Here is a 15,262-nt window from a genome sequence, read left to right as displayed (position 1 = left end):
TGTAGCTCTTCGTGTTTAACATATAATAGCGTTGTATCTCCAGCCCTACAGCCCATACATCGTTCGGTTTGTGAGTTTTGTTATGTGCTCTTCAGAAGAAGTGAACAGTGGCTACTTCTCGCGTGTTGTCATAATTTTGTTGTAGGAGTAGGATATATTTCAGGTATTTAGTGTGGCTTGGGATAAACCTGGAAAAATTTTGTGCTAGTTTTCATTCTTCCACTGTCTTTCGTGCGCATCGCAGTTTCATTAGTGTTGATTTATTCCGCTTACAGTGCCACAATTTTTTAGTTTGACCGCTGGTTTTGGTCTGCTGTTTCTTCCTCAAATTGTCGCTTTTGTCTTTGACTGGTATATTTGTTTCGTGATTTTACATAGTAGGAAATGGATGGGAACAGTGCATATTGTGTGGAGATGTAAGGCGAAGTGATCGCTGGCCGGAAACTACAAGAGGCTGCATTGGCCTCTGTCGTCATGCTTCTGGCTCCTGCGTTAAACAGCAATGACGTTCGAGCAATTTAAGGCTAAAGCTATATTCGAACCAGTGGCTTTTCTACTATAAAACTTCTTTGTCACACAATCTACCTTCGGTGACAGCATTGATAACCATGAATTGTTTTATACTTAACATATATTAGTTATCTTCCAGCCTTCATACCACATTCATCGAGTTTTTTTGTATTTGCGTCATACTGATTTAGGAAACTGATGCTCAGGAACCACCTTCTAATCCTTATAGTACAGGATTAAAACACTGAAGGGGATCGAGCAGTCCGCATGATCCTTTTTTATTATCATGTTCTTACTACGTCACTTTCATATCTATATATACATATGAAGATGGTATCTTCTTTCCGACATGTCCGAAAGAACAGACGCCATCGGTGACCTTGCAGCTCATTAGAAAGAAATTATACTGATATGAATACCCCTAGCTGCATTCAGGCGTTGAAATAAGTCAACGTGGACAGCTGGAAATGTGTGCTCCGACCGGGACTCGAACCCGGGATCTCCTGCTGATAAGGTAAACGCTATATCCTTATGAGCCACCGAGGACACAGAGGATACTTCGACTGCAGGGACTTATCTCTGTCCCGCCTCCCGTAAGACCCACATCCACAACTTACTGTCCCGCACTATGTTCATAGTGCCCCTGCCCATTACACTCATTACTCGCGGCTTTAATGCCCACTGACTTTTATCAATGCCTGTATGCAGCTAGGGGTATTAATTTCATTGTAATTTCATTTCACGAGCTGCGTGGTCACCGATGGATAATATATATATATATATATATATATATATATATATATATATATATATATATATATTCTGTGCGGATGCACAAACAGTGCCCGAACTCTCACGGGAATCGGCAGTTAAGCCGCGAGTAATGAGTATGATGGGCAGGAGCACTATGAATATAGTGCGGGACAATAAGTTGCGAATGTTGGTCTCACTGGAGGCGGGTCAGAGGTAAGTCCCTGCAGTCGCAGTATCCTCTGTGTCCTCGGCGGCTGAGATGGATAGCCGGCACGGTAGCTCAGCGTGTTCGGTCAGAGGGCTAGCTGCCCTCTGTAATTAAAAAAAAAAAACTGAGTTAATGGATGAACAACGAACTGAAACGGGTGTCTTTCGACGTCCACCCCGAACAGATACAACGAACGAAAACGGACAAAAATGGAAAAAAAAAGATGGATAGAGCGTCTGTCCTGTAAGCAGAAGATCCCGGGTTCGAGCCCCACTCGGGGCACACTTTTTCAACTCTCCCCGTTGAATTACATCAACGCCGTATGCAGCTAGGGGTATTCATTTCATTGTACTTTCATGTCTATCTGTATGTCAATTCGGTAGGAAGTTTGCAGTTAATTTAGAACTAACTGCTCTATGAGTCAGAGGCATGAAACTTGGAACTTAGCCCGGAAGTGGACGACAGTGCGTTAGTAATTCACTTTATTGTCAGGTGTACGGAAGAGGCTACTTCGTGTGCTAGTGCCATTTCTTCCTTTTCCTGTTCCACTCGCGAATGGTTCGCGGGAAGAGCAACTGTTCTAACTGTCATTTGTGAGCTCGAGTCTCTCTGATTATTACCTTCAACATATTTTCGCAAGATGTACGTAGGAGGAAGCGATACACTGTTTGACTCATATCAAGAGAATCTGAAATAAACGTGAAATTTACCATATGTCTCTGTTACAACTTCACGAAAAAAATTTATATCGGTTACAAACGTGTTATTGTGAATTTTTAATTGCTATGGGAGTAATAGTAAAATTTACAACGAAGTAAGAGGCGCGCATACAGTAGACAGGGCTATTGAGGTGAACTATTCGTACATGTTCACGCCGTTTCTCGTTTTAAATCGTAAAAGTACAATCACAGCTACTAAAAATTCGTTGTCAAAAATTTTAACGACTATCTATATGGGTTAGGAATCTTTATGGATCTAGGAGAATCATTTTAAAAGTGTGACATATCAGAAGTAGATTTTTATGTAAGTAATTTTAGGTAAATACTGTAAACACGTCAATCTCGAGTGGGCTCAGAAATTTTCAAAATTCGAATTAAGACAGTTGGAGACTTGAGGGAATGCCTCAGTTTCTCGATACACGAAGACATTCAACGCGAGAAACCTCTCTACGTAGTAACACTAATTTGCGGAAACATGTTATCATACTTACAACCATCTTTTCAGGTAACCTCACGTTGTATAAAGTTGCAAAGTTTGGAATTTATAAATATATTTTTTTCGTTTTTATCTCTTTAGCGATAACAAATAATACTGAAAGTGATTTTTATACACCGGTAAGTCGGACAAAACCGAAGTACACTTACAAATTACATGAATATGAATGGGAAAAATCACACGAATCCATAAAAAATGGTCCTCAAGGTAAGTTCAGAACGCTATGTAGTATGTGAAAGGATGTTTCATTTTCTGAAATTATGTTAATCAAGGAAACCCAAAGAAAATTAACGAAATATGACAAAATATATTTCGCGAAAAAATACTTCCAACGACAGGTGGTACTTGCTTAACAAGCAAGTGATTATGTCCTCAAAAGATTGGATAAAATGTATCCTATTCGCTTTCTGTTCAGGTCGCAGGGTTTGCCGAAAGAGTATCAGTGAAAGTGTGAACCGGTAGGGCGACAGAGACAGAGCTACAACAATTTTGAACTAAAAAAGGCATTCTTTATTTATTTAACCAAATTTACAATATAGATCCAGTTATAAAATTTTCAAAAGCAACAAGAAATTCATACTGATCGCCAGAAATTTATATTTAGGTAAATAAATACATACATTTTGAAAACTTTTTACTTTGAGAAATATTCTTTTGTTAATTTCTCCTTGAAATAAGATACGGTAATTATCTCTAAAAAAGCTGCCGACCCTAGTCTTGTTTCATGGATGACCGAAAACGCTGAACAAGTGTGTAAGTAAAATACTCCCGTCCAGAGCTCGAGTGAAGGCATGCATGTAGCTGAGGTAACCGTAAGAGACTTGTGTCAGTCGGTTGTCCCACGTGAAACATATCAAACCAGGAGAGAGAGTAGAAATACATTCATGCAGCTTATGTGACTGCAGAGACAAGTTTCGAGAAAGAAAACTAATGAACGAAAAACAATTGAATGGTCAAGTTTTGATTGTTAAAAGCAGTCGTTTGTCCATCACTAGTCGCAGTGACGTTCTCGTAATCCAGGTACCATACCTATGCGTTCCTCCGATCTCCGAACTTTCTCACCTAGCCAATTATCAGGGGATGCACGGTTTAAGGAGACTGCAAACCACGATGAAAATCGACATTATGCACGTCCACCTATCATTATCGTGTGTAAAAGGCGATAATCGACAGAAAAAATTCTCAGGATGGCTGGAAAAGGAAACTTTGGGCCCAGTTTGTGTTAGCTACCGAGACACACCACATTAACAAACCAAGTCAGTCATGTTGTTATCGTTCTCCTCAAGGCTTGAAAGCGCGTTTGGAGAAAAAAATTAATAACGTTCCCTAAAAGAATTTTAGTTCTTCGTACATGGTTCTCCCTTTCTTCGTCTGGCCAATAAGAGCTCTATCATCTGAAGAAAACTATGAGTTACGCCTCCTGGTTAAACAAAATGATATAGGAATTACTCACTTAGAGCAAGAACTATATCGGGCCCTTGAACGTAGTCCGATGCAGAAGGTGACTTATGAAGCTTTAAATTAATGGAATAATCTGCTCTAACTTTGTACTCTCTTAAATACTAACTAATGTGACGAGATTTCGCTGAACCATGTGTTCGATGAAAATTTAAGTTTTCTCATTGGTGCTATGGCAGCAAGAAACTACATCGTTAGGTCGCAGAAGATATCTGTTTGCGATTGTTTGTATTATGAAATTTGTATGCAGACAAGATACAAAAATACATCCGTGTATTGGGCGAAGGAAAGATTTAAGTGTTAGATTTTCAATGAGTGAGTTGCGAGAGCAAATGATATAGATATAAATTTCATGCAGCTGTACCTGTGTTACATTTTGCAATTGATACATAAGTTTGCGAATACAGGAAATATTTGTCTTTTAGTTCCCTCCGGAAACATAAGTTGACTGGATTGGATGATCTAACATTGTAAACCGTCCATGGGAATGTACAAAAGGTAATAGTTATCTTCAGAATAGTCGGTAACATTGGACAAGTACTTTGTAAACCGATTGCTTTGTATATATATTCGTTGAGAGCCACGATCGATCTTCAAGCTGCTTATATACTGTAAACGTTCGTCGTCTTGAGCAATCATGCGGAAGTTCTTTGGGTCGTGCTCCTTGCTTGTGTTCCAGCAGTAGACAGCCAGGTCGTCTTCTATGGAGAAGAACACCAGCTGGCCAGTTGGGTCGACAGCCACCGGGCCGTTGGGACCCGAGAGTCGTCCAGGTAATGCCAACTGAAACAGGCCGACCAAAAGTCACCCTAGAGCTATCAGACTAAGTGAAACTAATATAAACAGCAGAAGTCGATGATGACCACAGCAAGCTGGAAACGAGTACTGAAATAGTGTAATTTTCCGGTAAATGTTGACATCACAAATGAGATTCCAATACTAATCCCGTTACTGATGAATCTACGGAAGGAGGTGAATGGATACGAACAGATCTAGGGTTTACAAAAAAAAAAAAAGAAATGGTTCAAATGGCTCTGAGCACTATGGGACTGAACATCTGTCGTCATCAGTCCCCTAGAACTTAGAACTACTTAAACCTAACTAACCTAAGGACTTCACACACATCCATGCCCGAGGCAGGATTCGAACCTGCGACCGTAGCAGTCGCGCGGTTCCGGACTGAGCGCCTAGAACCTCTAGACCACCGCGGCCGGCTAGGGTTTACAATCCACAAGTTCGGCTGTTTCATTAATGAAGATATAGAACAGCCGTATGTGCCAGGGTTCATTGTTAGCGATCTTACTGAGAGCAACACTGAACTCAATAATCGTTTTTGCCACCTCGAAACTTTTTGATACGGTGCACCGCACTGTAATGAATGGGCATCGAACAAAGAGGCGTGTGTATCGCATACCAAGAAAATAGTATTTAATTTTGTATCTTGTGGCTAGTCTATATGCGACAGAGCTACTGTCATCGTCAGAAGAATGTCTTTTTCGTCTGGGACAAGACCCTGTCTTTGATATATCGGAAGCCAAACGACATATTTATTAAAGCATTTTACACAACGGCCATGTGACAATAGTTGCAAGAGTAGCTTTCTGTGTAAGAGTCTGACAGTGCGCCGGGTCACTAAGCAATGCATTTATAGTGAATTTTTATGATTAGGCGTACTCTGCTCTAAGTAAACTTCGAACTAAGTTGCGGTTACGAACAGAGCAATTTGTTCAGAAACGTTACAACATTTATTCACCTTCGTGTAGAAATAATATTCAGCCAATCAGTTCCAAACTGGAAGGTTTATTGAAATCCATTGACATGGTTTCAATGTTTATAAAAACGTTTTCTTCAGAAGGATGTTAGGGGCAACCTAATCAGGTCGGTACGTTACAAATAGCCAAAAGGCGTCAGTAAAATAGAAGCTCTCCCCTCCATAGTATTAAGACAATACCCAATACGGTGATCACCATTGAATAGAGCCTCATCGTTGCACAGGTCAGACACCAGCGTCGCGAACGTAACGTTTGGGCTGAGAAAAGCTTCAAGCGAGAAAGAGCACATGTAGTTTGTGCGGAGATGGTCCGCGTTAGTGACTGAGTGTTTTTACTCTTAACTTGCTTAAAACAATGAAATTAAAATTATGATAGTGAAAACCAACTCATATTTAGTTATGTACATATGTAAACTTAATAATAAGGCAATAACTAATGGGTTGCTATCAAGGAAGGCTTATTGCAGTAAAACCAAATTACGTAAACTGTAAACAAGTGATAGTAATTACGTGTATAACTAAAAATACAACTAATCTGAGAAATGGTGAACATAAAAACCTCAAAAAATACATTGTCATAAACAAAGAAGAGACAGAGTATTACCACTTTTAACAAACAAGGAAAATGACATATCCAATAGTCACGTGGAAGATCGAGTACTTCTGTTACGTTAACGAAAGAAGGCGTCTGAAATTATCTAGAAAATTTACGTTTTTGAGTTGCACCTGTACATTTACGGTGGCTCCATCTTTGTGAGCAAAATGTTCAGAAATTTCTAAGTCTTCTAAGAGGTCAAGCTAGTAACATTTACTTTCTTCGGGGAAACATTCGAAGTCTTTTAATCTCCGTGGTGCGTGTTGTAGAAGAAGCAGACGTTCTGCAAATGTGGAATTGTACAAATTTCCGCCAACTTTACTAGGGAGATGCTTTTATATCTTACTTTGAAAGGTCTGCCGGTCTATCTTGTGTAATAGCTAAATGCGTCCTAGACATGAATATTGTTGCTAATAGATTCATTTAAACTTTATAAATACATAATGTAATTTGTAAATGATGGGGTAATGTTTCGGAAATAAACGTACTACTTGTTCTCTGTATTTTATTATATAAAATGGCTGATAAATTTGAAGGAATCGGAATATTTGGATTCACTAACACCGTTAAAGACGATGCGAAGTAGAAGTTGAAAGCGGTAATCATTAGCATGTTATGTGAAAATGTAGTGTCTTCGAAATAAATTGTTAATAGAAAGAAATTCACAGGTAGTGGTAAGTGCTGGAGCAACCTGTTTGTTATTGTTACCGTATGTGACACTGTACAATTTTGTAGTTTTATATTAGCTGTGCAAATGGGATTGTATTATACTATCTTCCAAGTAACATAAGCGTCTTTAAGGGAAAAAAACTGTGCAAATGACATCATCCTTTGGAGAACATTCGTAGCATGGTGATCATGAAATTTTTGCTATTCACTTTGTTGCATTCCTACGACTAAAATTAAATTACGAGAGATAAAACGCATCTGTCTTGTGATAGCCGTTCTGTGACGTTAAGTTATTTCCATATCTTACTATGAGCTCTAGATATCATTGTAGCATACTATTCAATGAAGTTAACATTAAAAGACGAAGTGCCAAAACGTTTATAAGTATGTCGATGACTTTTTCTAGAATAGATGTGATTTACTGCCTGTAATGCAAGGCGTATTACCAGCTGAGGAAATAATTACCTGCTTAATTCCATAAAGTACAGTTGGAATACATTTTTTATCGTCAATAGTGTCACATTATCCACTGTTTCGGTATGCTACATGACGTATAAAACCTCGTTGTAGATTTAAAGTTTATGCCAGACCGTGAACAACTTGAAGATTAGGTTTCTCTTCTGATACACATATCCAATAATAACTTAGCGGGTAGGATCTTTGCCCATGGAAGAAAAGGGTCCTGGCTCAAGTCCCGTCTAGTACGAAGTTCAAATATGTTAGGAAGCTTCATAACTTATCACTACACGCAGTAGAATGGAAAACATACACTGGGTAGTAAGTGAGTCACGTCAAGGCAGTTATAGTGTTACGTTACCTGTGCTTTGGTGTCCAAGACGTCCCCGTCGCTCGAGTTGTGGATGAGCTCCTTGTCCAAGACGTCCTGAATGTCGCTAGCGTAGGCCTGTAGGTAGAGTTTCCCATCGCAGTTGTTATCTGCTGACAGGCCGCACAGTCCATACGGGAGGAAAACAGACGGTCCACCCGCCTTAGTGAAGAGGAATCCGGGCTTGGGGTAGAAGTACTGACTCTGGAGATGTTTGGAGTCTCCGTTGACGAGGTCGGTAACTGTCAACCGGAAGCCCAGCGGGTCGGCGCTGTAGGCCACCAGACTGCCGGCTGGGCACTCTTCCACCTGAAGCGGAAATCTCCGTGTTTTTACAGAGGATTTTGCTAGGCCTTCATTTAACTGAGCGCAGTGCATAATTTACTGAACAGAGTTACTACTTAGTTATCCTCTTGTCTATTTCTTGAAAATAAACATATTTCCAACATAATTGAAAATTTTAAAGATTAGTTTAACTTTTATTCGAAAATTTTTGATTTGGAACATGAAAGACAGGCATGCTGTAGTAAAAATAAAGAAAACAAACGCTTCAGTACTTCGTAAAACTTACATAAAACACACTTCTTTTAATCATAAACCATTTTCGCATTTATCAATAATAACGAGAAACTCTTGGCTTTGATCATGATGAAAAACGTTCTGTTGAGTACAAAAGTAACTGCTTTGGTTAGATAACAGCACGTAAGTTGCGCAATCAACAAAATTTTTATTACTTATAAAAAGGAATTTATATTTGTAAGGATATAAAATACACAGTGGACTAACGCCGTATGATATACACTTCTAATTATGTGCAAGACAAACAGACAACGAAACAATAAAACACGTAAGTCCTCGGCTCCCCGTTTCTGTCCTGCACATTCATTTATCTTTCTTTCCCCATCACTGCTACCGATACCGGAAGTACTACTACTAACTACGTCATTTATGTAATGTAGAGCGCAACTCTGTCGCCTAAGGAAACGCGCTTACGCATTACACACTGCACTCTACCGGAAAAGATGTTCATTATTTTGTCACTGTCGAGGAGACGACGAATTCACGGGGCACATTACGTACTACGGGACGCAAAATTCCTGCTCCTACGAAAACTCAGCTTAACAGCAGCCATTTGCCTACAACAACGCTTCACTGCACTGCCGTCGGTCCGTTTATCGAAGTCCACCTTCCATCCATCGCCATATGAAGACTTGACCTTGTAATAAGGGATTCTGCTACCTATGAGCGACTCATCCCGATCCAGCATTCTCCACCTGAGCTCACCTGCATCCTCTATACATTCTGTAAGACACTTCTTCTTCCTCTGCACACCATCGATTAGGTTATGTTACCTCTTCCGCCTTCAAAGATATCTGACCTTCGTTTCCTTGGTCTTCCTGGATATCTTCTCCCCTTAGGCCTATAGGACAACACTCTTCTTGAGATCCTCTCCTTCGGTGTTCTGTCAACATGATGACTGGAATGATTTCTATATTTATCAGCTTTTGTCAACGTCCATGTATTATATCCATAGACATAACCAGGCACATTATTTTATGAACTTTTTCCCTGGTTTTAGTTCCTAGACGTTTATTTATTGTACTGCATGTTTGCTTCAACATGAGTTCATTGTTTATAAAATAGTTTTCATATTTTTAACTGACGTATGTTCCCAAGGAATTATAGCCCGCAGTTTGTTCTAATGCACCACCACTGACTGCAATTTTGGTTCTCACTGTATATTAACCTGTAAATGCCACTGTTTTTGCTTTATTTATGGAGATTTTACATTGTAATTTTCATATGACTTCCGTAGCACACATACTGCACTGCTCTTCGCACCTCGTCTTCAATTTCAGTAATCCGATCATCAGCAAATGACGTCGTCTTATGTGTAAAATTTTGTGGAATAAAATTCCTCCGTTAATTTTATTCATCCATTCTCTAATCAAAACATCTATATGAATTGTAACAAGAATAGGAGACAAGCTGCAAACCATACCTTACATCTTCGTTTACATGTATCTTTTTCATTGCTGTGTCTGCCCATGAATAGAAGTTGTGCTCTCAAACTTATGTTCAAACTTTTAGTCGATCTGTGAAGCGTTCGTGGATAGCTCAGCTCGTAGCGTTTTGTTCATGTAAAGCTCTGAGCTCGACTCGTGAACCCGGCTCACAGATTTACCAAGAAGATTCATCGCAAAATACATTCTAAATCACTGAAAATTGTCATCTCACAAGGAACCTCTTACGTGCGAGGTCGCAAAAGACCAAAGTAGTTTACAGCATTCGACGCCCAATATATTATCGTTGTACAACCACAATATTAGCTGCTAATGGCAACAGAAGGCGGGACTGGAGTTATCCAATGGTGGGCATAGCATGAGGCTAAAGAGCGTAGTTGAACTGCTTAGTCGACGAGTAACTCTCAACAGTGTTACAGTGGTAGTGGTGTTGATACAAAGCAGAGCAATGGCAACGATAAACAAAGTCGACATTATTTTCTATACACAACGAGAGTCGCAGAAGTTGACATTTCGTGAGAAAGGAACGCAAGGAATTTAGCGGAGTGAGAAACAAGTCGCAGATGAAGTATTAGCGTATCTGCAAGGTGAGTTAGTGGGATGTGTGGTGTCGTACACGCTCTACTGTGCAGACAATATACATGAGGAGTACAACGATAACGATACGTGCTTAACGAGCGAAAGTGATACTGAAACAGGTGTCGAGCAATATAGTTCATCATCCTTGTCGGACAGGGAGCCACAAATACCGTCTTCAGAGAAACGTAGTACAGAACAACTGTTGTCCAAGGATGTGTGCGAAACATAATTATATAAATAGATCACCCACAGTATAGAAAAAAATCAGTTTTGAACAGATTTCAAAATAAGTCCGCAGCAATACGACCGTGCAGTGCATAAGAAAAGCTAAGGATAATCAAGAGAGGACAAGGCACAATTGCTGCAAAAACTGGTGGTCGAGTGATTCGAGGATGCTCGATACAATCTTCAGGACGTGCATGATAGTGACGTTATGCACATCAAATATCACGTGACATAGATTACAGTGATTTCAGTGGAAACAGTCTGCTAGTTGTATAATTTCAAACAGGGCTACAGAATTGGCAAACGTAAGATAACGAAATTTCTTACAACGCGTTGACTTGACGATGCACAGCAAACTGCGGAATCGGCCCAAAAAATTGTAGATAAGATAAACTTATCCCATCGTTTAGTAAGGACTTAGTTTCCAACTCCAATTAAGATTTGAAGAGGAAATGCATATGAAAGAGACAATGGAAATTAGAGGTACCATGAGAGTTGTACCAACTACTAACATCAATACCTTAACGCATTCGTATACAATTATGAAGACTGTTAATCTGGACTGTAAACTGGCTGGGAAGTTATTTATTGTACTTCAAGAAGTTGAGGTGATTTGATCCCTACGATTCTTTCTCTTGTGCATGATCTTGCGAGGGCTGTAGTGAATTTTGACATAACTGCAAGCGAGCCAGGAAAAACGGGAGTAAGAGAATTGCAATTAAGGCATGCCCATAGATTTTGGCCAATACCTGGTCAAAATAACTTGCCTTTCTTTGATTCGTAACCTACGTGTAAAAATCATACTGCTGTAGATCAAATTATCCTTAAACATATTATCGCACTATTGGCAGCTACACCTTGAAGGATAGCCAGTTTCACAATAAGCACCAAATAGGATGTTTCGCCATCACATTTCACCAGTCCTTATCACCCCTTACGTCCATATAATTTTATGTGTGTTCTTGAAAAGTGGATACAAAGCCGAACTTCCTGCACAGCTTGTAGCTGCCAAGGAGTTCGCGTTGGAGCTTGACGCTGCGAACGTCTGTGATCACTGTGGCGCGCAGTTTTTCATTCGGTGTTCATGGTGCAAGTTAGTGGTTTTGTTTCGAACATTTCTTGCATGTCGACGATGTCCATTTTGTGAAGTATAATAAACACATACCACGTCAGGTTGATATCTGCACCTCCCTGACATCCATTTTCTGTCGCCCTCATGATGTACATGATGAGTAATTAGTAGTTAATGTTTCTCCTATCGTAAATGCTAACAGAACCCTTTCAAATGAACCCTGATAACAAAACCCATTCAAATGAACGCTGCTAAGACGTAAGCTTGCGACCACGCACTCAAGGTTTCCTTGTCACATTACGTATTCTTTAGTAACTAGTTTATACATTTCAATCGTGTCCTGCATCGACAGAAGTGTAGTAAACCGCTGTTTTTAAAAGGCATCCCGAACGTCTGGCTCATCAGCCACTATCTTCTTCTCATGTGAAAGATAGATCTGAGGAACCATTACCTAAAATAATGTAGTGGTAGTAACACCACTAAGCTGGACGTAGCGAGTTGCCAGTCGTCTGCTTTGTCCAGTTAATTACTATCGACTGAAGTGCAACAAAAGGAAGGGCTTCCAAGAAACAATTTCAGAGTGCACAGTAGTATCCTGTCCTTAATCTTAAGATCAGTTGTTAACCAAGGACCATTTCAGAGAACTGTGTCCGGTGAATACTTGGCATGTTAGTAGCTAAACGTAGCATACTTTTTATTTCAGGAAATGTCCAAGCAGTCTCAGGGAAAATGAAATGCTGAGTACGTGAAATATCAGACAAAACAAAGAGGTACAATCGATCATACTGTTTTCACGTAATCCCAATATTTACTGTGACTGTTGTTATGATTAGTACCACAATTAGTCTGAGAAACAGTTTTCTTTATTCCCTTTAATACCTTCATTATTACTGCAGTTTAATGTTGTAAGAAGAATACGGACGGTTAAAATCTCTTCAACTTGCCGAACGACACATTAGCCCAAGTCGACCAGGAGACAAGATGGAATCGATCATGAGCAAGTAAAAAGAACAGTCTCACCCTGAGTCATTTACAAACACCATAGGGAAATTACCTTAGGACGTCCAAACGAAAATTTGAAGCAAGGTTTTCATCTACGAGTCCTCTTCGTTATTCTTCGGTTAACGTGATGTCCTGTTTTCAAAAATCTGGTTTTCAGTTGAATATGAAGTCAAAATACATTTTTTTAAGTAACATCTTGAATCCACAGAGAGTTGCTTCATGGAAAATTAGTTTCATCACTGATGTCATCTTTTGCGATATGCTGTAGTGTTATCAACATAATCGTTAGTTCAAATTTAGGCTCCTAGGCATCAAATAAATTAATAGACGCCAAATTTACATCACACTGAGCACAAAGGACCTGTTAGCAGACTTATAACCTGTAAAGAACAGCAGTTACAAGTTTGTATCCTAATTTCAGTTCATATCATCTGTCATCAAGGAACATTTCTTGTAGGTGTAGGATTATATTGTTAATGATTGAAATTTGTTGTGAATGAAGGAAGCCACATAGGAGATTTTTGGTATTTCAACATCTTTTCAAATTTGTAGAGGAGAGCTGAGGCACTGCTCTGGAAAAAAAGGCATTTCTGAATTTTTTAACTGAATAACTGAAACAGGTAATATACATGTAGTTCTTCTTCTTCTCATTTAATCTTACAATCAAGCTAATGATGAAAACAGTCGAATTGTGTCAACAATTTAATAAACAAAAGTTCCGGCAAACGACCTAGACAATACTACTTCGCAAAAGCTATTAGTAATAATCAATCGATATCAAATCACGCAGACATATCCTATGTGTATTTACGTTTACAGTTTAAACTTACCACAATTACTGTGTACAGTGAGTTACATGCAGAATTCTCGATAACTGTCGTACTTTTAACCTCATCGGTTAGCAGATTGAAAGCCACAATTTTGGGTGGACAGACATGATTAGGACTTGTAGTCATGTCCAGAACGCCACTGTCAAGGGCGTACAGCGTGTCGTCATCCATCCATGTTTTCTGAAACGAAAACAAGAGATATTTAGCAGTATAGGAAAACCTAGGAGTCCACTATTATGTGTACGCAAACAAAATCTCCCTCTCTAGTGAAATGTGCAGCACAATGAACCACTGTAATTGACTATACCTATATTTAGGTTACGCTATAACCTACATATACGCTATTCGTGATTATATTTCATTCCGACTAACAGTAACACAGTCTTTGACAGCTGGTAGCACTTTTCCCATCATTGAACAGCGATGTGCAACAGACAGTTGGCAACACCAAAATATACGTAGAAGTTAAAATCTTTTGTTTGCTGCACTGCCACTCTTTACTTACTCTCTCTCTCTCAAAACACAAGTGTCTCCTTCAGTAGCATTACTGATGTGACTTTCGGGTTAAGATATATACATGGTGACTAAACGCAACGGTGGTTCGACCTTCATACCAATTCCTTTCCAATTAAGTAACACAATATTATATCCACGTCTGAACTATCTGCAATATTTATTAAAATTTGTAAATTTTTTTTCTATGCCGAAATTTGCCTATGGTGCACCACTCGTTAGAAAGCACAATAGACCCTCAATTTATCTGCCACAATGTTCCTACAGATCTAACACATGCACAAACAACCATCACTGACAATCAGAAAGAATCTTTAATGCATTATATTAATGAGATGTCATATTTTCGTAAAATTCAAGGATAAATGCGAGAAGTACCAACTAATTATTTCAGCTTCATAAAAATTTAGATCAACATAAACGGCTGCTCGGTCTCATTCTGTCAACCAGTAGCAGAACTGCATTTGTGACAACATGAAAACATCACTATCTCGTAGTTCAAACAAACATTGCGGGGTCTTCCCCATATTCTAGTGGTACACAACTTTAGGCTTACCACTTGAGCAAACGAACGGTCATCAAACGTAGTTATTTCATCAATTTAAACTCTGCAAAAAGCTTTACAGTTGGTAGAAGCACAATGATGAGACCACCATTACGTACAGTTAAACCATCCCTTCTGAAAAGATCCAAATGGCACAGAATGATTGTGAACTTATTTTTTGAATCTGATATAATGTAGTAAGCGTTATTGGATCCTTCATTTTTTGCGAGTACTGCAACATATGGCCACGTTCCTTGACCAGTAACTGCTATCATCACGCATTCCCCAGTCGTATCCATATTTTTCCATATACTGCGTTTAAAGTAATTTGGGAGACTAGTCTGCACAGTTGCAACGGCTTCTTTTTACAACAGCTGATTAAATCCTCCTTTCATAGTAACTGTTTTCACCACATTCTCCAGAACTTGCATCAGAGTTAGCGCTTCGTGTTATGTCGTAATCGCTTAT

The 15,262-nt window shown here is 39.2% G+C and overlaps 1 protein-coding gene across 1 annotated transcript in view; it reads right to left on the bottom strand.

The window, feature by feature from the left end:
• Positions 1-4,488: 4,488 nt before the first annotated feature.
• LOC126174939 (major royal jelly protein 1-like) overlaps positions 4,489-15,262 on the bottom strand; it is a 45,587-nt gene continuing 34,813 nt past the window's right edge. Inside the window, exons 4-6 of the mRNA XM_049921395.1 lie at positions 13,738-13,917; positions 7,997-8,314; positions 4,489-4,927 (exon numbers count right to left, since the gene is read on the bottom strand). Of these exons, the coding sequence (XP_049777352.1) occupies positions 4,607-4,927; positions 7,997-8,314; positions 13,738-13,917 (819 nt within the window). The 3' untranslated portion in view covers positions 4,489-4,606. The remainder of the gene's footprint in view (positions 4,928-7,996; positions 8,315-13,737; positions 13,918-15,262) is intronic.

Source organism: Schistocerca cancellata, chromosome 3 (genome assembly GCF_023864275.1).
Source record: "Schistocerca cancellata isolate TAMUIC-IGC-003103 chromosome 3, iqSchCanc2.1, whole genome shotgun sequence".
Classification (NCBI taxonomy): domain Eukaryota; kingdom Metazoa; phylum Arthropoda; class Insecta; order Orthoptera; family Acrididae; genus Schistocerca; species Schistocerca cancellata.
Note: the sequence above shows the minus strand (reverse complement) of the source record. Positions and strands in the feature narration are given on the sequence as shown.